The sequence below is a fragment of the Carcharodon carcharias genome, chromosome 28 (assembly GCF_017639515.1).
Source record: "Carcharodon carcharias isolate sCarCar2 chromosome 28, sCarCar2.pri, whole genome shotgun sequence".
Taxonomy (NCBI): Eukaryota; Metazoa; Chordata; class Chondrichthyes; order Lamniformes; family Lamnidae; genus Carcharodon; species Carcharodon carcharias.
Genome location: NC_054494.1, coordinates 2,290,659 through 2,318,608, shown reverse-complemented (window position 1 = coordinate 2,318,608; position 27,950 = coordinate 2,290,659). Strand labels below are relative to the sequence as shown.

General features: G+C 41.2%; 1 protein-coding gene across 6 annotated transcripts in view; it reads right to left on the bottom strand.

Moving 5' to 3' along the window:
* Positions 1 to 27,950, bottom strand: part of LOC121270886 (protein FAM149B1-like) — a 232,641-nt gene that overhangs the window by 150,540 nt on the left and 54,151 nt on the right. For all 6 annotated transcript variants that reach the window (XR_005941629.1, XM_041176452.1, XM_041176454.1 and 3 more), the window contains 2 exons: positions 21,143 to 21,270; positions 4,647 to 4,745 (listed from right to left, as the gene is read on the bottom strand). Coding sequence is in view for 5 of the 6 variants with exons in the window: in XM_041176452.1 (XP_041032386.1) it covers positions 4,647 to 4,745; positions 21,143 to 21,270 (227 nt within the window). In the remaining variant the exon portion in view is untranslated. The remainder of the gene's footprint in view (positions 1 to 4,646; positions 4,746 to 21,142; positions 21,271 to 27,950) is intronic.

Below are 27,950 nucleotides of genomic sequence, written 5' to 3'. Positions count from 1 at the left end.
CCAATGGCGTACTTCTGAAGTGGGGTGACTGTCGTAATGGAGGAAATTTTCCGCACGTTCCCACAAAAAGTGATGCAATAATGACAAGCTAATCTGTTTTCCTGATGTTTATTGATGAATAACTAATAGCCAGGACAGCAGGAATAATTCTCCTGCTCTTCTTCAAAAAGTGCTGTGGAATCTTTTACATCCACCTTAGAGAGCAGATGGGGCCCAAGTTTAACATTTCATCCCAAAGTCGGGAAAAGTCAAGCTTCACCCTGCAGGGGAAGGGTCAAGGTTCATTCTACAGAGGTTGGGGTTAGAGGCCTATAATATGAGAAGAATGATGGGGAGCAGAGTTTCTTTCTTCAGGCCACAGGGAAGGATCTGAAGAAATGATGTCAGAGGAAGAGTTGAGCTGACAAAATATGGCTAGGTGATTAATTTCTTTTATAACCATGTATTTAATTTATTATATAGTTAATTTCAGTGTTTTGTTAATTGAACTGGGGGATAAAATTATTAACCAAATAGAGGATACTAGCATTAAAGGGTTCTGAATGTGCATGAAATTAAAATCTGACATATAAAAATAATAAATAAGAGTTAAGGAAATTATAAAACAAAGGAGATAATGGAAAAATAAAATCAAAGGGGAGGCGGTGGCATAGAGGTATTGTCACTGGACCCCAGGGTAATGCTCTGGGGGCCCAAGTTCGAATCCCACCACAGCAGATAGTGAAATTTGAATCCAATAAAACATCTGGAATTAAAAATGTCTAATGATGTTGATTGTCATAAAAACCCATCTGGTTCACTAATGTCCTTTAGGGAAGGAAATCTACTGTCCTTACTTGGTCTTCATGTGAGTCCTGACCCACAGCAATGTGGCTGACTCTGAAATTGCCTAAGAAGCCACTCATTTCTCAAGGGCAATTAGGGATGGGCAATAAATGCTGGCCTTGCCAAAGACTCCCCCATCCCATGAATGAATAAAAAAACCCACAAATTAATCTAAAAACAGCTAAATACAAATACCTAAATATAATCTAGTTCTCGAGTAATTGTGTTATATCAAGAACTAAAATAATACAAATAAATATTAACAAGTAACGGTAGTGCAAGTTGTGTGTCAGGATTATAATACTTGGGAACTTGTGGACAGCAAGGCTGTCTTGGATTGTCATGTCAACAGGAAATGTTTCTGCCTCGAGTCATCAAATTTGAGCCTGAGTGTGAGATAGAGGCATTGAACCATATAAGGGAGGGAGAGGAATTTTTGGATAGTTTACTCCATTGGTGCAGATGCAGGCACAGGTAGGGGACAGTCAGCAATATAGGGGAAACTGAGGGAAGACAGAGGAGGTGGTCCTGCAGACACTGGTCCTGTCCAAGTGGTACAATGTACTTGCTATCTATCCGGTAAGGATACGGGCTGTGAATTGGACAGCCAGAATGGCACTATGAACAGAGCACAGTCAGGGTGAGGGGACAAACAGGGGGAAATGGATGGAGGGGTGGGTGGGTAGAACAGAAAGGCTGTAGTTATACTTGGATTTGTTAATCATGGGGACAGATAGTGACCAAGAGCCCAAAAAGACGCATTGCCTGCCCGGTGCAAAAGTAAAGGATATCTTGGAGCCAGTTAGGAACTAAATTAAAAGGCAAGGCCTCACAGGTGCTTATCTCGGAGTTACTACCCAAGCCATGTGATAACTGGCATAGGGATAGGCAGATCAGGAAGGTGAATGTGTGGCTGAAAAACTGGCATAAGGAAGGGTGGGTTCCATTTCATGGGACAGTGGCACCAATACTGGGAAAGCACAGGTTCCAAAAAGGAAGGTCATGCTTAATCAACTTTATTAAATATAATGTTAAGGTGGATAAGGGTCATGCCGTAGATGTAATATGCTGTAGATCGTGGCATATCAATCAACCCAGAATACAAGGAGACTCCATTTATTCGGCCTGCAAAAATCAGAATAAGGATCCTTGTGTTCCTTGGAAAGTAAGAGTCTACACAGGATAGAGGAATAGAGTGGGTAGATGTACACAAATTAGTAGAAGTAGCAACATTGGTTAACAGGACCATAAAAAACACATGGGTTGAGCGGGGAGGGGTTTCATCTCCAGAGGAAAAGAATCAAGAAGTAAAGATGTTTTATGTTGAGCTTATATAGAGCCTTGGTTACACCTAACCTGTAGCACTGTGAGCAGTTCTAGCCTCCATATTACAAAAGGGATGTAGGAGAAGATGTAAAAACAAGATTTACTGCAATGATACCAGGACTAAGAGGTTATATCTATCAGGCAAGACTGAACAGGTTGGTGCTTTTATTTGCTGGAGGAGATTGAGGATTGACCTAACTGTTCAAGATTATGAAGAGCTTAACAGTGTTATGAACAATATATCATTTTTAAGTTGAATGTATTTATTTGTGTGTTAAGAAAGGTAAAATAGTCATGTAGGTTGTTTGTGAGCCTTGGTGCCTGAAAGTTTGGATAGACTTCTGACTAAAAGGTCAGGTCATTTGGGTTTGTTTGTGTATATACATTTTTAATGATGATTTACAATCCCTGAAGTTGAAGAGATGGGTTAAAAGGGGTTTTAAGTTCAGTGATTGTGGGGAGAAAAACAAAGTAGAAAAAAACGTCACTGTTACCTAGCGATAATGGTTAAGTAACACAGAGAAAAGACAGGGGATAGAGTTCAGTGCATGTCAAAGGGAGGGGACATGAATTGTAAGCTCTCTGACAAGAAAGGCTACAGGGCTACTGGGGACAATAGTTGACTGAATAGTTAGTTATAGGACTCAGTAAAATGATGAATTTTGTAGAGGTGCTACTGGAAGATTGATTTAGGCAATTTGTTTGTTTGTTCTGAAGAAGAGTCATACAGACTTGAAACATTAACTAAGTTTCTCTCTCCACAGATGCTGCCAGACTTGCTGAGTTTTTCCAGCATTTTCTGTTTTAATTTCATTTATTTTCTCTGCAGTCAAAGAAACAGTGAGCTTAGAGTGCGGTTCTTGGGTGTTTTGGGGAGAGATACGAGTTGGGTGAGGGGTATCAAGTGAATGCTTAGGAATCCTCTGGAAGAAAACCATTTGCAACTGTGCCATTCCCAAGTGAGAAGCCTTAATGTCAAGCTGATGGTAAATCTTCACTGCTTTATGTGTGTCTAAAGATATTGCTGAGGTAAAGGAATAGCGTGTATTTGAAGCGCCTTCTTGCGTTTGCATTGAGATCTTTCTAAATTTTTTGTCTGTTTAATAAATATTTTATTCTTTGTGTTAAAAGCTTATTAGCAGATTCCTGTGAATTTGTTCAGTAACTTTCTTCCATGGTTTCTAAAAAAAGATTAGGATCTATCAAACCAGATTTCACTCTGGGGCCTGACTTGTCCAGTATTAACATCAGCTGGGATCATAACAGTAGGGGGAGGGGATGGTGGTGAAGTGGCAATGTTACTGGACGAGTAATCCAGGGGCCCAGGCTAACGCTCTGGGCACAGGGGTTCACATCCTACCATGGCAACAGGTGGAATTTAAATTCCATTAATAAATCTGGACTGTAATAAGGTCTCAGTAATAGAGACTATGAAACTATCATCGATTATCATGAAGGCCCACCTGGCTGGTTCACTAATGGCTTTTCAGAAAAGGAAATCTGCTCTCCTCCAGGTCCACAGCAATGTTGCTGACTCTTAACTGTCCTCTGAATTGTTTGGTTCAAGAGCAATTAGGGATGGGCAACAAATGCTGGCTTTGTCAGTAACGCCACATCCTCTGAAAGAATAAAGGAAAAAAAGATGGGGTAGAAGTAGGTGAGTTTTCTCCTGCAGGGAGACCAAAAATAGGGGATATAAACAAGATGGTCACTAATAAATCCGGTAAGGAATTCAGAAGAAACTTTGTTACCTAGGCAGTGGTGAGAATCTGGAACTCGGCAGCACAGAGAGAAGCTGAGGTGAACAGCACTGGTGCGTTTAAAGGGAAGATAGCTGTGCACATAAGGTAGAAAGAAATAGACGGATATATTGATGGAGCGAGATGAAGTAGGGTAGGAGGAGGCTGGTGTGGAGCATGAACATCTGTCTGGACATACTTTCCTGTGTTGCAACACTTGGTAACAAAAAATTCACACTGCAGAGTTTAAGGAACATGGTTCACATTGCAGAATGCTACCAAGCTTTAAAAGAATAGAAGTCATGGAAAACTAGACAATTAGTTAGGTGTTGTCAAAGGTCCAAAGATTATAGGAGGAAAGACAGACAGTCAAGGATACAGGGAGCTGATTATAGGCTGGCACTGGTGGAAGGTGCAAATGTACCCACAGGCGTCTATGTCATAAAGTCCTGATTTTATTTTAAAAAGGCATGGAGCAAATGACTAAATAGAAATCTTTTTTCAGAGATCTGCTCCAGGTGTAAAGAGCCAAAAAAGCTTCTTTCTGCACTGTTTAGGGTAAGCTCGCATCGTGGTTATGTTACTGGACTAGTATGTAGAGGTTTCAACCAATATCCAGAGGACACAAATTCAGTTTTTGAATTCAGTTTAACAAAAAAATGGAAATATGAAGCTGGTACTAGTACAAGTGACCGTGAAACTGTCGGACTGTCATAAAAATCCAATTGGTTCACCAATGTCCTTTAGGATCCTTACCTCATCTGTCCTATATGTGACTCCCGATCCACACCAACGAGGCTGACTCTTAACTGCCCTCTGAAGTTGCAGAGCAAGCCACTCAGTTGTATCAAACCGCTAGAAAGGAAAACACAAATATAATTGGATCGTCCACTCAACTGCAACCTTGACATTGAATCAGGACACGCCAAAGAAACATGCAACTCTGTTGACCTTGCAAAGTCTCAGTAACGTGAGACTGGTGCCAAAGCTGGGGAGACTGTCCCACAGACAGGTCGAATCATAAATATCAGCCAACATCCCAGACAGCGCCATTCTTGGACATCGAGGAGAAGTGGCACTGGGAGTTATTAAGGAAGTTTCCTGTAGGTAGCCATCTACTGTCTTCCTTTAACTGATGAATCAAAACTCCTCCATATTGAACATCACTTGATGGAAGTGCTAAAGGTGGCAGCATATACTCTGGGTGGAGAACTTCAATGTCCATCACCAAGAGTGGTTCAGTAGTACTACCATTTAGCGAGCTGGTAAAGTACTAAAGGACATAGATAGTAGGCTAGGTTGCAGCAAGTGGAGAGAGAACAAGAGCAGAGGAATAAAAACCTGGTCTTCACTAATTTGTCAGGTGAGCTGAACTAGATTGCAATGTGAAATGACTGCAACATAAACAGAGTGGAAAATTGAGAATTTGGTGAGAATGGGAGAATTGCTCAAAGTGAAATTTATTTAGATTTTAATGGTGAACTTTAAAAACTGCAAGTCAATTATTGCCAGGGCTTGAAAATTGCAGCTATGAGGAAAGATTGGATAGGCTGGGGTTGTTTTTCTTAGAACAGAGGAGGCTTAGGGGCAACCTAACTGAGATTTACAAAATTATGAGGGGCCGAGATAGGGTAGACAGGAAAGACTTGTTTTCCCCTGCTGAAGGCATAGATTTAAGGTGATTAGTAGAAGGATTTGGTCGGGGGCTGGGGCGGGGGGGGGGGGGGGGGGGGGGGGGGGGGGGGGGGGGACATGAGGAAAATTTTTTTACTGAGGGTGGTGGGCATCTGGAACTCACTGTCTAAGGCAGTGGTTGAGGTTGAAACACTCAACGCATTTAAAAAGTACCTGGATCTGCATCTGAAGTGCTGTAACTTGCAAGGCTACGGATTAGGTCCTGGAAAGTGGGATTAGAAATGAGCGACTGGTTTATTTTTCCTCTTTTTGGATGACACAGATATAATGGGCTGAATGACCTCTTTCTGCATCTTAACTTTTCTTTGGTTCTAACAGATAACAGCAGTTTAACAGCCAGTTAGCTGTAAGTAATAGCTTGAATAGGGGATAACTACTGAAAGCTGGGACCTGACTGAGCTTGGGTGTGGTTCAAAAGATGTACAAACATAGAATGCAAAGTAAACAGAGTGGGACGTTGACAATTTAGTGAGTGTGTTAATTTGGTGCAGGGGGGGATGAGTGCTCTTTTTAGCCTTTAGCACTTGCAGTTTGTGTAAACTTGATGCAATACACATTTAATGTTTTTTATTGCTTAATGCATAAGTTTTTAAAAATATTAAACATTAAAATACATCAACAAGTAATGAAGATATGGTAGAGTAGATTGTGTATCCTGACAGTTTATCAGAATTCATGGACAGCAAGGTTGTCCCAAATAAACATATCTGAGGTAACTGGTTCCACCTCATATCTCTCTGGCTCAAGTCTGAGCTGGAGAGACTGATACATAAGGGAGGACAAGAAGTATCTGGGCATTTTGCTCCAGACTTTAGTTATGCCTCATTGAGAGGTGTAGTATCAAGGTGACCAATAGTGTACTGAGCAAGGGGGAGTCAGGTGAGAACAAGGATCCACAAAAATTGTTCCTACCCAACAGATACCATGTACTGGTGCTTGTGAGGATAAGGGTAAAGACAGACAGAAGGACAGCCATAAGAATGCAGACCATGACACCTTTGGAGCAAGTGTTATCCAAAGGGAGGAGGGAGGGAGGCATATCATGATAAATGTAGAGAATTCAATAATGAGCAAGCAGGTAGCATTGTATGTAAACTGGTTTGACAGTCCCATATAATATGAGCCTATCTGGTGTAAGGGGGAGGGACAAATGTAACCAGGCTTGAAAAGATATTGCACAGGGAGGATCCAGTTGTTGTTGCCCATGTTGTGATCAACTTCATAGGAAAGAGTGGGCAAGAGATCCTGTTCTGGGGGTAAGAGGAGCTTAATTAAAATCCAGGACCTCTAGCATCATATTCTGTGGATTTTTGACCAAACCATGCACAAATTAGCATAGCAATAAACAGATTAGGGTAGTGAGCATGTGGCTGGTGAAACGGTGTGGGAAAGATTGGCTCCGTTTCATGAGACACTGGCACTATTAAGGAGCTATACTGATGGGATAGGCTCCACTGAATGAGACTGCAAACAGGGTCCAGATGCAAAGGATGAATAGGCAATAGATCAAAAGGTAAGCAGCTGTAAGAACTTTAAACTAGGGGGTGGGGAAGGGATGGTGGAAGAGTGAGGGTCAAATGGAATAGGTATTACAAACAATAATTCTAAAAGAAACATAAAGAGAGTAGAGTATAAGTTATAAATTGTGCTGGGCACTACAGACAAAAGAAAACCTACATATGTGAAGTAATTTAATTGGGGAGAGAAATAAAAAATGGTGTGATTAGTAGCACAGGTTCCTGGTTTGTGGGCCAAAACAGCATCCTTTACGCAAACTCAGAGTATAACAAACAAGTTAAATGACCTACAGGCATAAATTCAACTTGGAGGTTTGACATGATAGGCATTACTGAGACATGGCCGCAAGATAATCAGGACTGGGAACTGAACACACCAGGTCTCCAGAATGGAAACAGAATCTAGAAGGGAGAGGAAGTATCTTCAGTGATTAAGGATGAAATTACTTCATTGATAAGAAAGGAAATAAGCAGGCAGTAGTGATTTATGGGTTGAATTGAGAAATAGAAAAGAATTTTAGAATGTAGAGGGAGAGTGTATAAAACAGTGTAAAGATCCCATAATAGCGTCTGTGAAGTGACAAAATACATGAATGCTGAAATTGGATAAGCTTGTCATAAAGACTGAGTGGTTTTAATGCAGCAAGTTAACTTTAATATACATTGGGATGAGTAAACTAGCTCATGCCAGGGAGGCTACAACTTTCTTGAGTGGGGTCCAGGATGGTTTTCTGTAACAATATGTCCTAGAAGTAACAAGGGTGCAGGCCATACTAGATTTAGTAATGGGCAAGATTGCATGAATATATATCGAATGGTGACCATACTATGATTGAGTTCAACCCTGTTTGAAAGGGAGAAATGCAGCACAGCTACTAAGGTTCTAGATTTAGGTAAAACCGACTTTGATGTGATGAAACAGAAACTGTCTCCCCTAACTTGGGCAAATCTGTTAATTGATAAATTGACAGATGACCAGTGGGAGGTTTTTAAAAAAGAATTTGTGATATGGAACTAAAAGATTTGCCAAGAGGCAGCAATGGATAACAAAAGAGGTAAAAGACAATATAAAATTAGAAGAAAAATTATACAAAAATCTAAAAGAATAGCACAGGTCCTGGTGACTGCGGAAGATAGCAAGAATAAAAAAGGTGACAAAACGGGTAGTAAGAGCTATGAAAAAGAGAATATGAGAAGAAATTTTGGATGATGAAACAGAGAGAGCGTTAGGGCTAAGAAGTCAGCTTCCTAATACCCAAGTACCACACCAAGTACCAGCAGAGAGGAAGTGGAAAAGGAAATAAGAAAGGTAAGGAATGTGAGAAGAGACCGACAGCGAATATGAAAGGGAATCCAGAAGTCTTCCATAGGTATATAAGTAGCAAGAGAATAGCAAGAAGAGGGGTGGAGCTGATTAGTCACCAGAAAGGGAATCAGTGCAGAGACGCATGGCATGGCTGAGGTGTTAGATGAATACTTGAAGTTGCTGCTGCCAAAGTTATAGCGAAAGAGAACATAATTGACACACAATGGGCTAGGAGTAGTAGAAAAGCTGGTTATGCTTAAAAGTGATAATTCATCAGGATCAGATGGGATACTGGGGGAAGAAAGGGAGGAAATTATGGAGGCACTGGCCATAATCTTCCAATCCTTCTTAGATACACGGGACTGGAGAATTGCAAATATTACAACCATGCTCAAAAAAAACATGTAAGGACAGGCCAGGCAACTACAGGCCAGTCAGGTTAACTATGGCTTTGGGAAACTTTTTAGAAATGATAATCTGGGACAAAATTAACAGTCACTTGGACAGGTGTGGATTAACTAAGGAGAGTCAGCAGGGATTTGTTAAAGCAAATCATATTTCACTAAGTTGATTGGGTTTTTTTGATGTTGGTAACAAGGAAGGTTGATGAAAGCCACAGAATTATAACACAGAAGGCCATTCGGCCAAAGGAATTTATGTCTGGTCTCTGTCAGACAATCCAGTCAGTTCCATTCCCACTCTATTTCCCAGTGGTCCTGCAAATTTATTTCCCCCAAGTACCTGTCCAATTACCTTTTGAAAGAATTCATTGCCTCTGTCTCCACTACCCTCATTGGCAGCGAGTTCCAGGTCAAGGTTACTCATAGCTTAATGCAGATGACGTGAGGAAGAACTATTTTTCCTGCCCAAAACCTTAAAGCTACGTACGCTGGTCCTTGTATAGCCAGCCAAAGGTAAGAGCTTTTCTTTGTTTATCTTACCCAATCCCACAATCTTGTGCATTGTGATCAAATCCACTCTCGATCTCCAAGGAGAACAACCCCAGTTTTCCAACCTAACCTCGTAGCTAAAATCCTTCATCCCTGAACCATTCTGATAAACCTCCTCTGCACCCTCTCAAGACCCTCACATCTTTCCTAAAGTATGGCGACCAGACTGAGACGCAATACACTAGCGAACCAGAACTTCATACAGGTTCAGCATAACTTTCCTGCTGTGTACTCCATACCTAGATTTATGAAGCCAAGATCCAACATGTTTTGCTATTTACTCTCTCAATATGTCCTACCACCTTCAAAAATATATGTACATGAACCCCCAGGTCTCTCTGTTCCATGCACACTCTTCAGAACTGTGCCATTAAATATATATTGCCTCTCCCTAACACTTCTGTCAAAATGCATCACCTCACACTTCTCTGTACTGAATTCCACTTGCCACTTGTCTGCCCATTCTGCCAGCATATCTAGGTATGTTGCAATCAATCTGTATCATCTTCACTGTCTACCACACCCCCAAGTTTGGTATCATTTTTGAAATTTTACTCAGTATCCAAATATCGAAGTCATTTATTAAAAACATCAAAAACCATAGAGCAGAAACTGAACTGGATTAGCCACATAAATACTGTGGCTACAACAGCAGGTCAGAGGCTGGGAATGCTAGACTGAGCAACTCATCTCTCCTGGCTCCCAAAAGCCTGCCCACCATCTACAAGGCATAAGTCAGGAGTGTGATGGAATACTCTCCATTTGTCTGGATGAGTGCAGCTCCAGCAACACTCAAGAAGCTTTACAACATCCAGGGCAAAGGAGCCTGCTTGATTAGCACCCATCCACCACCTTAAACATTCACTCCCACCATAACCAACGCACAGTGGCAGCAGTGTGCACCATCTACAAGATGCACTGCAGCAACTCACCAAGATTCCTTTGACAGCACTTTCCAAGCCCACAACCACTACAATCTAGAAGGACAAGGGCAGCAAACACATGGGAACATCACCACCTGGAAGTTCCTCTCCAAGCCACACACCATCCTGACTTGGAAAGAATCACTATTCCTTCACATTTGTGGGGTCAAAATCCTGGAACACTCTTCCTAACAGAACTGTGGGTGTACCTTAAGCACACAGACTACAACAGTTAAAGAAAGCAGCTCACCACCACCTTCTCAAGGGCAATTAGGGATGGGGAATAAAAATACTGGCCTGGCCAGAGATGCCCATGTCCCGTGAAAGAATAAAAAAAGCAGTAGTCCTAGCAATGACCCTTAGAATGATCCTCCAGTATGAAAACTAACCATTTACCATGACTTGCTGTTTTCTGTCCTTTTTATTATCCAATTTATTTGAAAAAAGAATGGGCAAGAAGAGGACCAAGAGAGGGACAATAGCACCTAAAAGAGCGGGAGAGAAAGGAGGACCTGGAGACAGACAGCAGCACATAAAAGAGTTATCCAGTCCAATCCTTGAGTCCAGAGCGGACCAACCTCATTCTAAGAAAAGCCAAAGTGTGATATCACAGGAAAACATGTAGTTGATCAGTTGGCAGGTATCCTTCTCACTTATCTTTCAAATCTTGGGTAATTTTAGTAATTGTAAGGTTTTATTAATTTTTTATGAACAGTACTAAAGTTCATTAGATAGGCTGGTGAGTATTTCCTATTTATCTGAACTAGCAAATTTCAATTGGGGTAAATAGAAAATTTATTGAAATAATAAGAACATAAACACAGACAGGACTATTGACATTAATTAAAATGTAATCAGTCGGACAATTAATTAATTAAATATTGTAGAGATAGGGTAAGAGCTGTGTGGCGGCTGCTGAATGTGGGAGCTTGTGGATACCAATGTGATGCGAGGCAAACACGTCTGTAGTAAGTGTCTGCAACTGCAGGGACTTCAGCTCATGGTCACTGAGCTGGAGGCCGAGCTGCAGATACTGCAACCAATCAGGGTTTTGTATCCATGGATTTTTGTCCCAGGATCTGTTAGCTTCTTATTCCATATGGAGGTGAAGGTCAAAATTCAAAAACATTTATTTACAAGCTAATTATTTACAAAGGTTAAATAAGATTAACCTATAGCTAGTGCAGCCTTCTGAGATGCTACTCAACACTGTAACTCAGTGACTGACATCACTGTGACATAGCTTCTTTTGCACATGCTAGTGTGCTCTTATTAAAGTTGACCCTTTACTCTACATCTCCCGAGTTCACCTTTCCCACACTGTTAAGCTCATACACTATTTACAGTTTCCATCCAATTGCAACTCCCTCCTTCTCCAAGTCACTTTGGCCAAAGGTGTCAATCTCCACAATGTTCTCAGCTCTCTTAGAGGACATATGGGATGTATGTGTTCTCTTGGAAGTGAAACACATTGGTGAAGTGGGATAGCAGCTTCTCACAACAGCTGCCTCCTGGGCTGTGACTCTCACAATGACCTGAATGTAAAGGCAGCAAATCAAGGAAAAAGTGATTGAAGAGAGAGCTCTTCAGGACTCGAACGATCACAACCCCTTGAAAAGGAAGACAACAAGCCGAAATTCTCTCTCTCTCTCTCTCTCTCATATCTTAGTCTGCATTACACACTGGAGAAAGGTGAAAGCACAACTTGACAAGATGCAGCTCTTTTGGCTCCTATTAAAAACTTTGCAGCTGTATCATTCAACGCTGCTGTAACAAGAGAATATTGAATATTTGTGTCAGGAGTGAATCTGGTAGAAGAAAAGAAGAACAAGAAATATCCTGAAGACACTGCTGGATACAAGGAAAGGAGAACTTCCCTACTTCCCTAAGGGTAGGAATTTCTCTTTCTGTTGGTGGTGGTGTCATTTCCACCTTAGCTTCAGCATAAGGCTACTCCGCTGCAGACTGTGGGACTTCAGAGTCAGCAGGAGAAAGTAGGATTGCGTCATTATCAACAAAGGAATAAACTTCAGGACCGGGATCTGTAGGAAGTTCCTGTGTCGTACTCTGGCCTGCTTGAAAGTTCCAAATATCTGTTTCAGGCATTGTTACTATAAGAGTTTTCAGTAGTAAGAACAAAGACAGCTAACATACGTTCCTCTTCAGGTAGATGCTCTTTTGTCTGCTGCTGTGGTACTTTCTTTGGAAGCAGTACAGTGTTCACACAATCCTGTACTGCAGGATCACTTCCTTTTATTGCCTCACGTCTAATGTGTGAATCCCTCTCTGTAGCTTGGTAGTACTGTGTGGCTGATAATGCTGGATTTTTAGTTCAGCATTTTCTTTTACAGACTTCTCCAATTCTTACTTATTTTCAAGCTCCATTTGATGTTTGGCTGTAAGCTCTTCTAAGGTACTCTTCAGCTGTAGAAGCTGTGCAGTTTGGGCCTCTACATCTTTAATGAAAGAAAGCTTGAGTGCTTCCATGGCTTCCAAGTGCAAGCTCCAGCTTACATTTATACAGATTAATAACCTCAGAACTTTCACTATTGATTTGATCCAATTTGGAGTTAAATGTCTCATCTCCCTGGATATCTTTTTGTTGGCTGCTTGCAATTGATGTTGCATATCATTGGTGGGCTCAGTGGAATAAGCACACAAATTCACATCTTTATTATCTTTAGTTGTTTGGTAGTAAAGAACTTGAGTATTGCTGAAAAAAAAGACATTTGGTTGAAGATTTTCGTCTTGCACTTATCAGGACAATCGCAACAATACCAAAGCAACAGCTTTATACTGCATGAGGCGAGAGTGCTGATTGGTTGGTAAGTGGACTCTAATTGGTAGAGGCGTTGCCATGGAGAATGCACTATTTAATGGTGACTGACAGTTAACTGACAAGCATTGTTTGAAATTTAAACCGGACAGCTTGACTCTGATTGGTCAAGACGGTACTCCGAGTCATGAACCAGTGAATGGCGATCACTTATTTTGTTTAACTGAAACAATTGCGATGTGTGTACATATTCTTTCTTCTGCAAAAAACAGGGCCCTGTGTGTTAATATATGTAGCTTCCAGTACGCACAAACATGCCACATTGCGAGTCCAGATGACAAACATTAATTGATTGTCAGCGTAATATTTAGCATACTGTGGATTATTTAGCAAATGGTGTTCAATCGCGGAATCACATCTCTAATGTTGGACACTGTGTTTTGGGTTTTGCACGCACGAGCTGGTTGGATATGGTCTGTACCCTGCCTGTTTCGAATAACGGAGGGAACATTCTGTTTGATATGATCTACCAGTCTTTGGGATGTACGGCCTACGTACCTAGCTTCATACTGGCACTGAAATTCATATACCACATTACTATTTTGTGTGATAGGCAAAACATCTTTTTGGTTTGACGGTAGTATCCTGTTAGTGGCGAATACCACTTGTGTTGCTAATGCAGAGTAGCAGCGTGAAACAGCATTGCTCAAATTTCTGAGATACATCACACATATTCCCTGAGCCCGCACACAGACAACACACACACTAGCACAGATGGCAGAATAAGAGGGTAGCCTTAAAGATCTTTTACAGTTTATGAAGAAATAAACAATCAAAAGAATACATATGTTAACTGTCCTTTGGTTGATCTTGATGCGGTGACTCCATGTTCCGGCAAAGAGAAAGCTTCCTTGCAGCTTTTCAGTACAGCATTCTGATCTCTCCTTGTGATCACTCTGTCTTGGTAAAACAGTTCTTAAAAGCCCTGCTGGCTGTATATTCCAGAGGAATTTGATTACCATGTCTGTTGTAGTCATTGTTTTGTAGAACAGGTAATTGCAATTTGATGTCTCATCTCAGAAACTTTTGAAGAGTTTCAAGATGGTGTGAAAGCCAACAGGAGACGGGGGTCTATCACAATCCGTGAAGGAGGGAGGGTTGGATGTCCGTTCCTTTTTCATCCACTTGAGTGAAACACAAGTTGTATATTCCAGCTGGCTAGCAGTCCTCCACTGTCTTAATAGGATTAGACTTTATTGGGTTTTTTTTGAAATCCAGCCAGAAAAAGGAGAATTAGAAATTGTACTTTTTTTTTAAAAAAGCACACCATCATAACAGGACCAAGTGTAATATTTCCAAGTTTGTTGATGACACAAACCTAGGTGGGAATGTGAGTTGTGTGGAGGATGCAAAGAGGCTTCAAGGGGACTTAGGCTAAGTGAGTGGGCAAGAACATGGCATAAGCAATACAATGTGAAAAAATGTTAATTTATCCACTTGGATAGGAAAAACAGAAAGGCAGAGTATTTCTTAAAATGAGAGTGAATAGGAAGTGTTGATGTTCGGAATGACCTGGGTATTGCAGGTGCAGCAATCTGTTAGGAAGGCAAATGTTGTCCTTTATTACAAGAGGATTTGAGTACAGAAGTAAAGAAGCCTTGCTGCATTTGTATAGAGGCTTGGTGAGACCACATCTGGAGTATTATGCAAGTTTTGGTCTCCTTCTCTAAGGAAGGATATACTTGCCATTGAGGGCGTGCAATGAAGGTTCAGGAGACTGATCACCAGGAGGTGGGATTGTCCTAAAAGGAGGAATTGAGGAGACTAGAACTATATTCTCTAGAGTTTAGAAGAATAAGGTGACCTCATTGAAACATACAAAATTCTTAAAGCGCTCAACAGATTAGATGCAAGAAGGATGCTTAGTGGGGTCCAGAACCAGGGGCACAGTTTCTATATAAGGGGTAGGCCATGTAGGACTGAGATGAGGAGGAATTTTTTCACTCAGAGGGTGGTGAATCATTGGAATTTTCTACCCCAGAGGGCTGTGGAAGCTCAGTCATTGAGTCAATGAGAAATGATAAAGGCAAGAAGTCACTTATGGGAGTTGTGTACAGGCCCCCTAACAGTAACCACATGTTAGGGTGGGGCATAAAGGAAGAAATAATTGGGCCTGTTAAGAAAGGCACAGCGATAATCATGGGAGATTTTAATCTACATATAAACTGGAGAAGTTAGATGAACAAAGATAGCCTAGTTGAGGAGTACATTGAATGTTTTGGGGATAGTTTCCTAGAACAGCATGTTCTGGAGCCAAGTAAAGAGCAGGCTATACTAGACCTGGTATTGTGCAATGAGATGGGAGTAATTAATAATCTCATAGTGAAGATGCTCCTAGGTAGCAGCTACCACAAAATGATTGAATTTTACATTCAGTTTGAGGGGGAGAGGAGTGGGTCCAAGACTATGTTTTTAAACTCAAATAAAGCAACTATGAGGGCATGAAAGCTGAACTGGCTAAAGTGAATTGGCAAATTAGGTTAAAGGTTAGGTCAATAGAGATGTTTTTGCTAATATTTAAGGGGATATTTCAAAATGCACAGAATAGATACATTTCAACGAGTAAGAAAATGTCCAAGGGACAGACACACCATCTGTGGTTAACTAGAAAGGTTAAAGATAGTATCAAACTTAAAGAAAAAGCATATAATTGTGCAAAGATGGGTGGCAAGTCAGAAGATTGGGCAGAATATAAGGAACTGCAGAGAATGACTAAAAGACTAATAAGGGGGGGAAAAAAAGAGTATGAGAGAAAGCTAGCCAGAAATACAAAAACAGATAGTAAGAGTTTTTATAAATATTTAATAAAGAAAAGAGTTAACAAAGTGAGCGTTGGTCCTATAGAAAGTGAGTCTGGAGAATTGATAATGGAAAACAATCAGGTGAATTGAACAGATATTTTGAATCAGTTTAACTATAAAGGATACAAGTAACATCCCAGAATCAGTGAGAAATGGAAGTGGGGAAGGAAGTCAGGAGTATTACAGTCACCAGAGAAGAGGTACTGAGTAAGTTGTTGGAGCTGTGGGCTGACAACAGCCCGGTCCTGATGGACTTCATCCTAGAGTCTTGAAAGAAGTGTCCAGTGAGATAGATGATGCATTGGTTTTAATTTTCCAAAACTCCCTAGATTCAGGGTAGGTCCCATTAGATTGGAAGATAGCAAATGTATCTCCATCATTCAAAAAGGGAGGGATACAGAAAGCAGGAAACTAGTTAGCGTAACATCCGTCGTAGGGAAAATGTTATTAAAGAAGTTATAGTAGGGTTCTTGGATAAGCTCGAGATCATCAGGAAGAGTCAACATGGTTTTGTGAAAGGGAAATCGTGTTTAACCAACTTTTTGGAGTTCTTGTGCTGTGGATAAAGGGGAACCAATGGACGTACTGTATTTAGATTTCCAAAAGGCATTTGATAAAGTGTCACATCAAAGGTTATTGCGGAACATAAAAGCTCATGGTATATGGGGTGACATATTGGCATGGATAGAAGATTGGCTAGCTAACAGTGGGCAGAGAGTAGGCATAAATTTGTCTTTTACAGGTTGGCAAGATGTAGCAAGTGGTGTGCCACAGAGATCAGTGCCGGGACCTCAACTGTTTACAATTCATATAACTGACTCGGATGAAGGGATTGAAGGGATGGTTCCAAATTTGGTGATGATACAAAGATGGGTAGGAGAGTAAGTTGTGAAAAGAATAAGGAGGTTACAAAAAGATATAGATAGGTTAAGTGAGTGGGCAAAGATGTGGCAAATGGAATATTAAATGGGAAAATGTGAAATTGTCCTTTTTGGCAGGAAGAATAAAAGAGAAGCATTTTTTTATTCATTCACGGGATGTGGGTGTCACTGGCTGGGTCAGCATTTATTGCCCATCCCTAATTGCCCTTGAGAAGGTGGTGGTGAGCTGCCTTCTTGAACCGCTGCAGTCCAAGTGGTGTAGGTACGCCCACAGTGCTGTTAGGGAGGGAGTTCCAGGATTTTGACCCAGTGACAGTGAAGGAACGGCGATGTATTTCCAAGTCAGGGTGGTGAGTGACTTGGAGGGGAACTTCCAGGATGGCTGGTGTTCCCATCTATCTGCTGCCCTTGTCCTTCTAGTTGGTAGTAGTGTGGGCTTCAATGGTCCTGTCTAAGGAGCCTTGGTGAATTCCTGCAGTGCATCTTGTAGATGCTGCTGCTACTGGGCGTTGGTGGTGAAGGGAGTGAATGTTTGTGGATGTGGTGCCAACCAAGTGGGCTGCTTTGTCCTGAATGGTGTCAAGTTTCTTGAGTGTTGTGGGAGCTGTACTCTAAATGGTGAGAGACTGCAGAGCACTGAGGTGCAGAGGGATCTGGGTGTCCTAGTGCATGAATCACAAAAGGCTAGGTTGCAGGTACAACAAGTAATTAGGAAAGTGAATAGAATGCTATAATTTATTGTTGGGGGATTGGATAAAAAAAGCAGGAGGTTATGCTTCAGTTGTATACAGCACTAGTGAGACCACATTTGGAGTACTGTGTACAGAATTGGTCATCTTATTTAAGGAAGGATGTAAATGAGCTGGAAGAAGTTCAGAGAAGGTTTACAAGACTAATACCTAGAATGGATGAGTTGTCTTATGAAGAAAAGTTGGACAACTAGGCTTGTATCCATTGGAGTTTAGATGAGTAAGAGGCGACTCGAATGAAACATAAGATCCTGATGGCTCTTGACAGAGTGGCTGTGGAGAGGATGTTTCCCCTTGTGGAAGAATCTAGAACTAGGGGTCGCCCATTTAAAGCAGAGATGAGGTGAAATATTTTCACTCAGTGGGTCATGAGTCTTTGGAACTCTCTTCCTGAAAAAGTGGTGGAAGCAGAGTCTTTGAATGTTTTTAAGGCAGAGGTGGATAGATTCTTGGTAAGTATGGGGTGATAGGTTATTGGGGGTAGGTGGGATGCAGATTTGAGGGTACTATCAGGTCAGCTATGATCTTATTAAATGGCAGAGCAGGCTTGGGGGGGCTGAATGGCCTACACCTGCTCCTTGTTCATATGCCTACATTGTTGGTCGAATATGGATTCTATCCTTGCTTCTGCAGTATCCTTTCACGCCTGTTCAAGAAGTCCCTCAAACTGGAACCAGGCAGGCGACATATCATGTATCTCTTGATCCTTACAAAGGATGCTTGCTATCTGTCCCCCTAATTATTGAAATCCCTACAACTACAACATACATTTCCCCTCCTCCTCTCCCCTCCTTTGGTCCATGTTTTGGTTGTCCCTCTGACAGGTTTTATTCTCAACCACACAGGTAGCAAGTACATTGTAGTTGTCAAATAAGATCTTTAGTTCCTTGTTCTCTATCTCACCTGGAGTTCCCTTTGCTCTGCACATTCTTGGCCACACTAAACCATTCTGCAACTCTTTACAAGGTCTGGAGCAAACTGTCAAGATACTGCTCCCTCTCCTTTATGCGCCTGGGAGTCTCCAATTCATCCTCCAATTGCCACAGTATTGCCCGTTCACTTAATTTACCACCACCTCTTTGTAATTTTATACTTTCATCTACACTGCTTGTGTTATCACAAATTGATCCACCCACTTGCTATCCACAAGCTCCCACACAATGGAGAGGTACTCTAACTGGTAGGGCATGAGTAGTAGTGTCCCACAAGAATCTGCGTGGGTTCAACTACCTATCATATTTATTAATGACTTAGATGATGGGATAAAAAGCAAAATATCCAAATTTGTGATGACACAAAGATAGGTGACATTGTGAGCAGTGTAGATGAAAGTGTAAAATTATAAAGAGATTGTGATAAATTAAGTGAATAGGAAAAACTGTGGCAATTGGATTTTAATTTAGGCAAAAATGAGGAAGGCAAATCCTCGGCTTGGTAGCATAGAGTTTGAACATGGCTGAAAAGAGAGACAGGTTGCTGAAGCTTTTCATATTGCACTCATCAGGACAAACACAAGAATAACTAATTTTAAATGATCACAACAATCTATACTACAGGAGAAGAGAGTGCTAATTGGTTGGTAAGTTGACTCTGAGGCTTTGCCATAGAGATAACAACAGAGAACAATAGAAACTAAAGTTCTCAGGTAATTCAAAAAAGGCCATAGCTAGAACATTTTCCTTTTGTTTGCAGAGAACGGGTCCCTGTATATTAATGTATATCACTTCCAGCAAGCGTAAATGAGCCATATTATAAGCTCGATTGATTATCTTAAATTGGTTGTTAGTGTGGTTACTACCAGGCTCAGGTTTGTTCATCAAGCGTTGCGCAATCACGGGATCATATCTAACAGTAGGCATTTTGTTTTGGGTTTTGTAAGCACAGGCTGATTGAGTACACTTGTCTATTTCGAACAACTGAAGGAACATGCTGTTTAATTTGATTAGCCAATTGTTGGGATACACAGCCTATATAACTGGCATCGCAGCAGTACTGAAATTTACTTTCAGGCATGAAAAATGCCCAGTCTACCTCAAATTACCCTGGAAAGGCAAAACGGCTCAAAAATTTGAACAACAGGTTAAGCAAGCCATTTCATACCGCTACTACGCAGTGGTGATGCGTGTGGTATTTTCCACTAATTAGATGCTAACATCAGTCCAAAAGATGTTCTGCCTACCACACAATTAACTAATGTGTTCATGTATGAATACCCGAGCTCTACGGGGTAAATTATGAGGAGTGATTGCACTGTTTCCTGGGATTTAGAAGGTTAATGGGGTATTTTGATTGAAGTATTTATGATATTAAGAGGAACAGATAGGGTAGAATAGGGAGAATTTATTTCTGATGCTTGGGAAATCTAGGGCTTGAGGCAAAGTTTAAAAATTGGAGCGTGACCTTTCAGCAGTGATTTTAGGAAATACATCTACATATAAAGGGTGTTAGAAATTTGAAACTTTCTTTTGCAAATAGCAATTGATGCTGGAGCTTTGTTAAATTTAACACAAGATTGATAGATTTTTTATAACAATAACTTAAATTTATATAGTGCCATTAAATTAATGAAACGTTCCAAGGCACTTCACAGGAGCACTATTAAGCAAAATATAACACCAAGCCACATAAGGAGATATTAGGTCAGATGACCAAAAGCTTGGAAAAAAATTAGTTTCGCAGGAGTATCTAAAAGGAGGAAAGTGAGGTAGAGGGGCGGAGAGGTGTAGGGAGGGTATTCCAGAGCTTGGAACCTCGGCAACTGATGGCGCAGCCATGAATGGTGGAGTTATTAAAATTGGGGATACGCAAGAGGAGTGCAGGTATCTCAGAGGGTTGTGGGGCTGGAGAAGATTACAGAGATAGGGAGGGATGAGACTGTGGAGGGATTTGAAAACAAGGATGAGAATTTTAAAATCAAGATGTTGCTTGCTGGGGAAGCCATGTTGGCCATCGAGCACAGTAATGATAGGGGAACAGGACTTGGTGAGAGTTAAAACACAGGCAGTAGACCTTTGGATGACCTCAAGTTTATGGAGGGTGGAATGTGGGAGACCAGCCAGGAATGCATTGATAAAATTGAGTCTAGAGGTAATAAAGATGATACAATAATGAATGAGAGTTCCAACAGCAAATAAGCTGCGGTAGAGATGAAGTCAGGCATGTCATGGAGATGGAAACAGGAGAACCTAGTGATGGCATGAGTGTTGGATCAGAAGCTCAGCTCAGAATCAAATGTGACACTGAGGTTGTGAACAGACTGGTTTAATATCAGACTGTTGCCAAGAGAGGGGTGGGGTCAGCAGCGAAAGCAATAAAGATATCATGGGATATGGCACAAAAGTGTGTATATGGAGTTAGGTCACAGGTCAGCCAGGATCTCAATGAATGGTGGAACAGGTTTGAAGGGCTACATGGCCTACTCCAGTCCTCACAACATTGTTGTAAATCTCCTCTGGACCACCTCTATCACAACCACATCAGTCCTGTAATGTGATGACCTTAGCTGTATGCAGTACTCTAGTGGTGACCTCACCAATGCTTTAATTTACATTCCATTCTGCATCATATCAACCTTGTCCATATGTCCACACTAACCTGAGATTTTGTTAAATAAGAGTTGAAAGCTGGCATTCGAACTTGCGATAACTGTGGTTCAAGAGGCAAGAACAAACTCTTAGGTTCGATTCCTGCAGTTTCATCAGAGGCAATGCTCTTCTCTTCATCTACAGAACACACAGATTGAATAAAGATCAGTCTTGCTCACAAAGGTTAACCGTGATAATCACTGAAAGGCACTTGTTCACTTTCTATTCTTGGACTTTCCTCATCCCATTCAGCTTTTCTTTAGGATCGAGTAACCTGCCTCCAAGTGCAACTGTGAAAGTGACAGGCCAGTGAAATCCTGACTTAAAGTGAGACCCTCAGCTCATGAGGCCATTGAGACCCTGAGCTTCTTGGGCTGGTGAGATCCCAAGCTTTAGCAAAATGCCGAACTCCACAGGCTCGTAAGACTCTGTACTCCAGCATGACCTTAACCTCAGTGGTCACTGTCCCTAATCTCTGCCCTTCATCCTACCCTCTTGCACCATAGTCAATAACGGAAACTCAATGTAAGAGTGTAAAGCTGCATACTGACAAAATCAATCCGCTGCCTGACACAATATCAAAGAAACTTTTTAATCTTTTCAAAGAAACTGACTTTCTCCCCTCAAATCCTGATGACACCACTTGCTGAGAGACAGTTCCACTGGCACCAGACACCACTGGAAACTCACCAAAATGTGCAAGAGTGTGAAACACCAAGACTGAGCTCGATCCCAATGTTGATGAATCATAGCATGGTTATAGAACAGGAAGGCTTTTCGGCCTATTGTGTGCATGCCAACTCAGTCAGAAAAACTCTGCTTGTCCCACTCCTCCACCATAGTCCTACAACTTTTTTCTCTTCAGGTGCTTATTACCTTTTGCCTCAGTGGAGCCTGCCTCCATTACACTCTCGGGCAGTGCATTCCAGATTTACCCGTTCACTGAGTTAAAAGATTTTTCCTCATGTTGCCATTGCTTCTGTCAATCATCTTAAATCAGTGTCCTCTGGTTCTTGAACCTGTTGCCAACAGGAACAGTTTCTCTCTACATACTCTGTTTACATCACTCATGATTTTGAACACCTAAATCAAGTCTCGTCTCAACTTTCTCTTCTCTCAGGAGAACAACCCCAGCTTCTCCAATCCACCCACCTAAATGAAGTCTATCATCCCTGGAACCATTCTCATAAACCTATCCTTAATCCTCTCTAAAGTCTTCACCTTATTCCTAAAGTACAGTACCCAGAATTGGACACAATACTCCAGTTGAGGCTAAACTAGTGTTCTATTATAACTTCATCATCATAACTTCAAAAGCTGAGGAGGTTTGAAATCTGAAATAAAAATAGAAAATGCTGGAAATACCAGCAGTTCTGGTAACATCTGTGGAGAGAAAGAGACATTTAAATATCCTTGATGAAAGGTCCTATTTCTTTCTTACTCAGATGTTTTTTAATCTCTTTTTCCCTTTAGTGCATCTATATTAATCATCTCAAATGATCTTCGTGGTAGCATGTTCAACATGCTAGCCACTCTCTGGATAAAGAAATTACATTTATTGGTGACTCTCTTATATTTGTGGCCTCTAGTTTTAGTCTTCCCCACAAACAAAAACATCTTCTCTACTTTAACCCTTTCAAAATCCTTTCATAATTTTCAAGAAAGATCATCCTCAGACTTGAGGAAAGAGTGCCAGCCTGGTCAATCTTACCTGATAAGTGTAACTTCTTAGTTTAGATACTGGTCAAGTGAACCTTGACTAATGTGACTGTGCACTCATGTAACTATAATCTCTCACCTTCAGAAATGTCACTCCGTCTTTTTGTTCCAAATGTTTTTCCAACTTTGGGAGTTTCTCCTGAATAGAATTTAAATTCTCCCGAATTTCACAAAAATTCTCCTCCATTTTTTAGAAGTTATATATGTTCTATAACTTCAGCAGTGCCCTTATATCCCTTTTAAAATATGGAGGCCAGAACTATTCCAAGTTGGAACCATGGTTCCAAACAAGCTAAACTTCTCTGATTTTCAATTCTATCCTTTTGAAATTATCTCCAGTGCTTTGCTTCCTTTCTTTTTGCCCTTACTAGCCTGTGTCACTATTTATACTCATTGTGTATCTGTCCCCACAGCTTCCTCTGCTTCTCTATGCTATTTAAACTCTTATTTTCAAAGGAGTAGTGGCCTTTTTATAATATCAAAATGTAGAATCTCACACTTAGCTATATTGAAGCTCATTTGTCATTAACATGCCTATTCTGCAAGTTTATTAATGTCGTCCTACCATCTGTCACAGTCCTCCTTTGTATTAACTGAACCCCATAACTAGGTGTTGTCTTCAAATTTTGATTTTGTACCTCTGACTTCTGAGTTCAAGTGATTCATAAAAATGGTGAACAACAGTGGTCTCAGTTCCAATCCTTGTGGAACACCACTTCCCACCTTTTTCCAGTCTGAGTTAACACGTACTGTTTTCTAGCAAGCTTGGTATCATGCCACTATTTGTTCCCTGACACCACATGCTCTGACTTTATTCAGTCCTTCTGTGTTGTACCCATTTTGTGATGCTATGAGTTGACAAAGTAGTTGCTTATCAAAGGAATTTTGAAATCCAAATATATTACTTTTATTGCATCGCCCTCATTTACCCAATCTGTTACTTATTTGAAGAATCCAATACGGCTGGCAAGTAAAGCCCTTTCCTTTTTAAATCGGTTTCTAGATGTTTTCTCTCACGTCTTTGAGTAAGGATTCCATTATCTTTCCTATCACTGACATTAAACCAACTGGTCTATAGTTCCCTGCGCTTATTCCATCTCTCTTACTAAATATGGAATAATAAAATGATACAGAGCAGAAAGGGGCCTTTCAGTTCACTGCACCTGGACTGGTTCTTTGAAAGAGCTATCTAATTAGCCTCTCTTCTTAATAGCCCTGCAAACTTCTCCCTTCACGGCACATCAAGACAGCATTTGACCAAGTGTGGCAACAAAGAGCACTAGGAAAATTGAAGTCAATCAGCATGGCGATAGTGCCACATAACATGATGGAGGGTATCCTCAACGTGAAGACGGGACTTTGTCTCCCTAAGGACTGTGCGGTAGTCACTCCTACCAATACTGTCATGGACAGATGCATCTGGAACAGGTAGACTGGAACATGTAGGTTTTTCCCTCTTGTTAGTTCCCTCACCACCTACCAAAGACCCAGTCTAGCAGCTATGTCCTTTAGGACTCGGTTGCTAGTGAAGCCACTCTTGGCGGTGGGCATTGAAGCCCCCCACCCAGAGTACATCTTGTGCCCTTGCCATCCTCAGTGCTTCCTCCATGGGGTGTTCAACATGGAGGAGTAGTGATTCATCAGCTCAGGGGAGGGCCGGGGGGGGGGTGCAGTATGTGGTAATCAGCAGGAGGTTTCCTTGTCCGTGTCTGACTTGATGCTATGAGACTTCATGGAGTCCAGAGTCGATGGTGAGGACTTCAGGGCAACTCCCTCCCGACTGTATACCACTGTGCCACCACCTCTGATGAGCCTGTGCTGTCTGTGGGACAGGACATACTGAGGGATGGTGATAGTGGTGTCAGGGACATAGTCTGTAAGGTATGATTCCGTGAGGATGACTTTGTCAGGCTGCTGCATGACTAGTCTGTGGGACAGCTCTCTTAATTTTGGCACAAGCCGCTAGATTTTACTAAGGAGGACTTTGCCGGGTCAACAGGGCTGGGTGTGTCATTACCGTTTCTGGTGCCTAGGTTGATGCCAGGTGATCTGCCAGGTTTCCTTATTTCAATCCTTAAAGATTGGTTTCTAATTTTTAAATAACGCCTCCAGTCCTAGGCTCCCCAACTGCCAGGAATAATTTCTCCTTAATATCTTCAATGCATCAATCAAATCATCCATTATGTTTCTAAATTCCAAGGAATACAAGCTTAGTTTATTTGAACTCCTCGTTTCTTAACTTTTGGAGTCCAGCTATCATTCTAGTGAATCTATGCTGCATGCCTTCCAAGGCCAATATTTCCTTCCTGAGATATGTTGCCCAGAATTGCTCCCAGTACTCCAGACATGGTCTAACCAGGGCTTCGATACATGAAGCATGACTTTTACCCCCTCATAAAGTCCTCTTGATATAAAGGCCAGCATTCTATTCATCTTTTTGATTATTTTCTGTACCTGTTCATGACATTTTAATGATTTACATACCTGCACCCCTAAGTATCTTTGAACTTCCAATGTTCCTAGTATTTTCAGCATTTAGAAAGTATCCTGTTCTCTCTTTTTAGGCCCAAAGTGGATGAACACATATTTTCCTATGTTGAAATCCATTTTCTCAGTCAATTTTCTAACCAGGTGAATGATTTCCTTTCAATTCAATGAGTTTCAACTTTAGTTAACAGTTTATGAGGCACTTTATCAAACACTGTCTGCAAGCCCAGGTAAGTAACTCCATGGATAGTTCCCTGTTGACTACTTCGTCATCTTTTCAAAAAATTCAATCAGATTTGTCAGACAAGACCATCTGGTACAAATCCATCATCTAAACATTTTCAAGATCATTCTCTCCTTAATTATAGACTCTAGTAATTTCCCAAAAACAGATGTTACGCTAACTGGTCTATAATTCCCTGGCTTCCCCCTCTCACCTTTTTAAATAGTGGAGTGACATGTGTAATTGTCCAACCTAAAAGAACAACTCCCAAATTGAGAAGACTTTAAGACCATAAGATGTAGAAGCAGAGGTAGGCCATTTGGCCCATCGAGTCTGCTCCACCATTCAAAGAGATCGTGGCTGATCTGATATTCCTCAACTCCACTTTCCTGCCTTTTCCCAATTACCCTTGATTCCTTTACTGATTAAAAATGTCTATCTCCACCTTGAATATACTTAACAACCCAGCCTCTACAGCCCTCTGCAGTAAAGAATTCCACAGATTGACTATCCTTAGAGAAGAAATTCCTCCCCTTACTCTGAGATTATGCCCTCTGGTCCTAGACTCTTCCACAAGGGGAAACAACTCTCAGCATCTACCCTGTCAAGCGCCCTAAGAATCCTATATGTTTCAATAAAGTCGCCTCTCATTCTTCTAGATTCTAATAAGTACAGGCCCAACCTACTCAACCTCTCCTCGTAAGAAAATCCTTCCATTCCCGGGATAAACTAGTGAACCTTCTCTGGACTGCCTCCAATGCCAGTATATCTTTCCTTAGATAAAGGGACACTTAGATAAATTGTTCACAGTATTCTAGGTGAGGTCTAATTAGTGCCTTGTATAGTTTTAGCATGACTTCCCTATTTTTATACTCCATTCCCTTTGAAATTAAGGCCAACATTCCATTTTCCTTCTCTATTACCTGTTGAACTTGTATGTTAGCTTTTTAGGATTCATGCACAAGGACTCCCAAATCCCTAGAAGATTATAGTTCATGCATCTGCACTGTTCCCACCGATTTCTTTTAAAATCCTAGGGCGGAAACTATCTGGTTCTGGGAATTTGTCACTCTTTAGTGCCTTAATTTCTCCACTATTGTTGACTATGTCAATTTTATTGAGTCCCTGTTCCTGATTCAATAATATTTCTTTGGAATATCGAGTCTGCTGGCATCTTCCTCAAATAAAAATAATGAATCAAAGTAATTATTCAGCGTGGCCACCATTTTCTTATTATGGACAACATAAATTATCAATTGTCAAAGGGGTCACATTGTTTGTGACCACCCCTTTTTTGTGTTGATTTCAGTATACCTTTCAGGTTTCTTCCCGTGCCTTTTTGTAGTCCTAACTATCTACCTTTCCACCCTTTGCTGTTTTTTGTATCTTGGCCATTCATCGGGATCTCTGTTGCTTTTTTGCATTTGAGAATGTTTTTTCTTTCAGTTTTAGGATTTATTTTACATTTTTGAGTTGTTCATGGCTGTCTTTTTAGACATGTAGAGATCTTTCCCCTTAGGGCATAAAACTTGTTATGGTTCTTTATCATGTTAAATGCTTTTTGGAACACCTTCTATTAGCAGATTTGCCCCGTTTACTGTCAACGGTCTCTATCTCATTCCATTGAAGTCAGTTATCCCTAAATCTAGAGTTTTGGTAACTGTTTAGAGTTTCTCCTTTCAAACACTAGGTTGAACTCAATCATATTATGACCACTATTTGGTAAATTTTCATTTGCTGATTATTAAACCTGGTTTATTTCTCATTACTAGATCTAATAAGACCCTGCTCCTTGTTAGCTCTAGGGCATAATGGCCCAGATTTTGCAGTCCCAATAGTGGCAAATGCTGAGACTCTCATCCTCCTGGCTCTTTTTTCCTCTCCAAGAAACTCTTTGTCCAACACTAGCAGGACTGGGGAGCCGGAGGAGTGGGGGTGGGTTGGGGGGGGAAGAAGAACTGGAGGTGTGAGGGTTAGCCGGGAGTGCCGAGTAGAGGGTCAGTGGAGCCGTGGGGGTGTCGGGAGACAGCAGCTGGCTGGGATTAATGTGTAAGGGTCACACTGTGGCAAAATTTCAAAAAATGTTAGAAAAGTATTAGAAGTATTTAAACATGTTTACGTTTTAATAAGTGACCTAACAGTTTGAAAATATTACAAATCATAATAGAAAACCCACCTGTCATTGAGCTGAGGGCTGACCTCAAGTAGCACGTCTTCAGCTCGTGGTGTCACTATAAGTGGGCATGGCTTTGTTGTCAATATGCCTTGCTGGAAGCCCCTCGTCCCAATGATAGGCTCTGCTGCAGCAAGCAGAGGTAGCGTTTGCTGCAGCCCATTGACAAGGTAAGTACGGATGGTTTTGGGTAGCCAGTGGTGAATGCCACAGCTT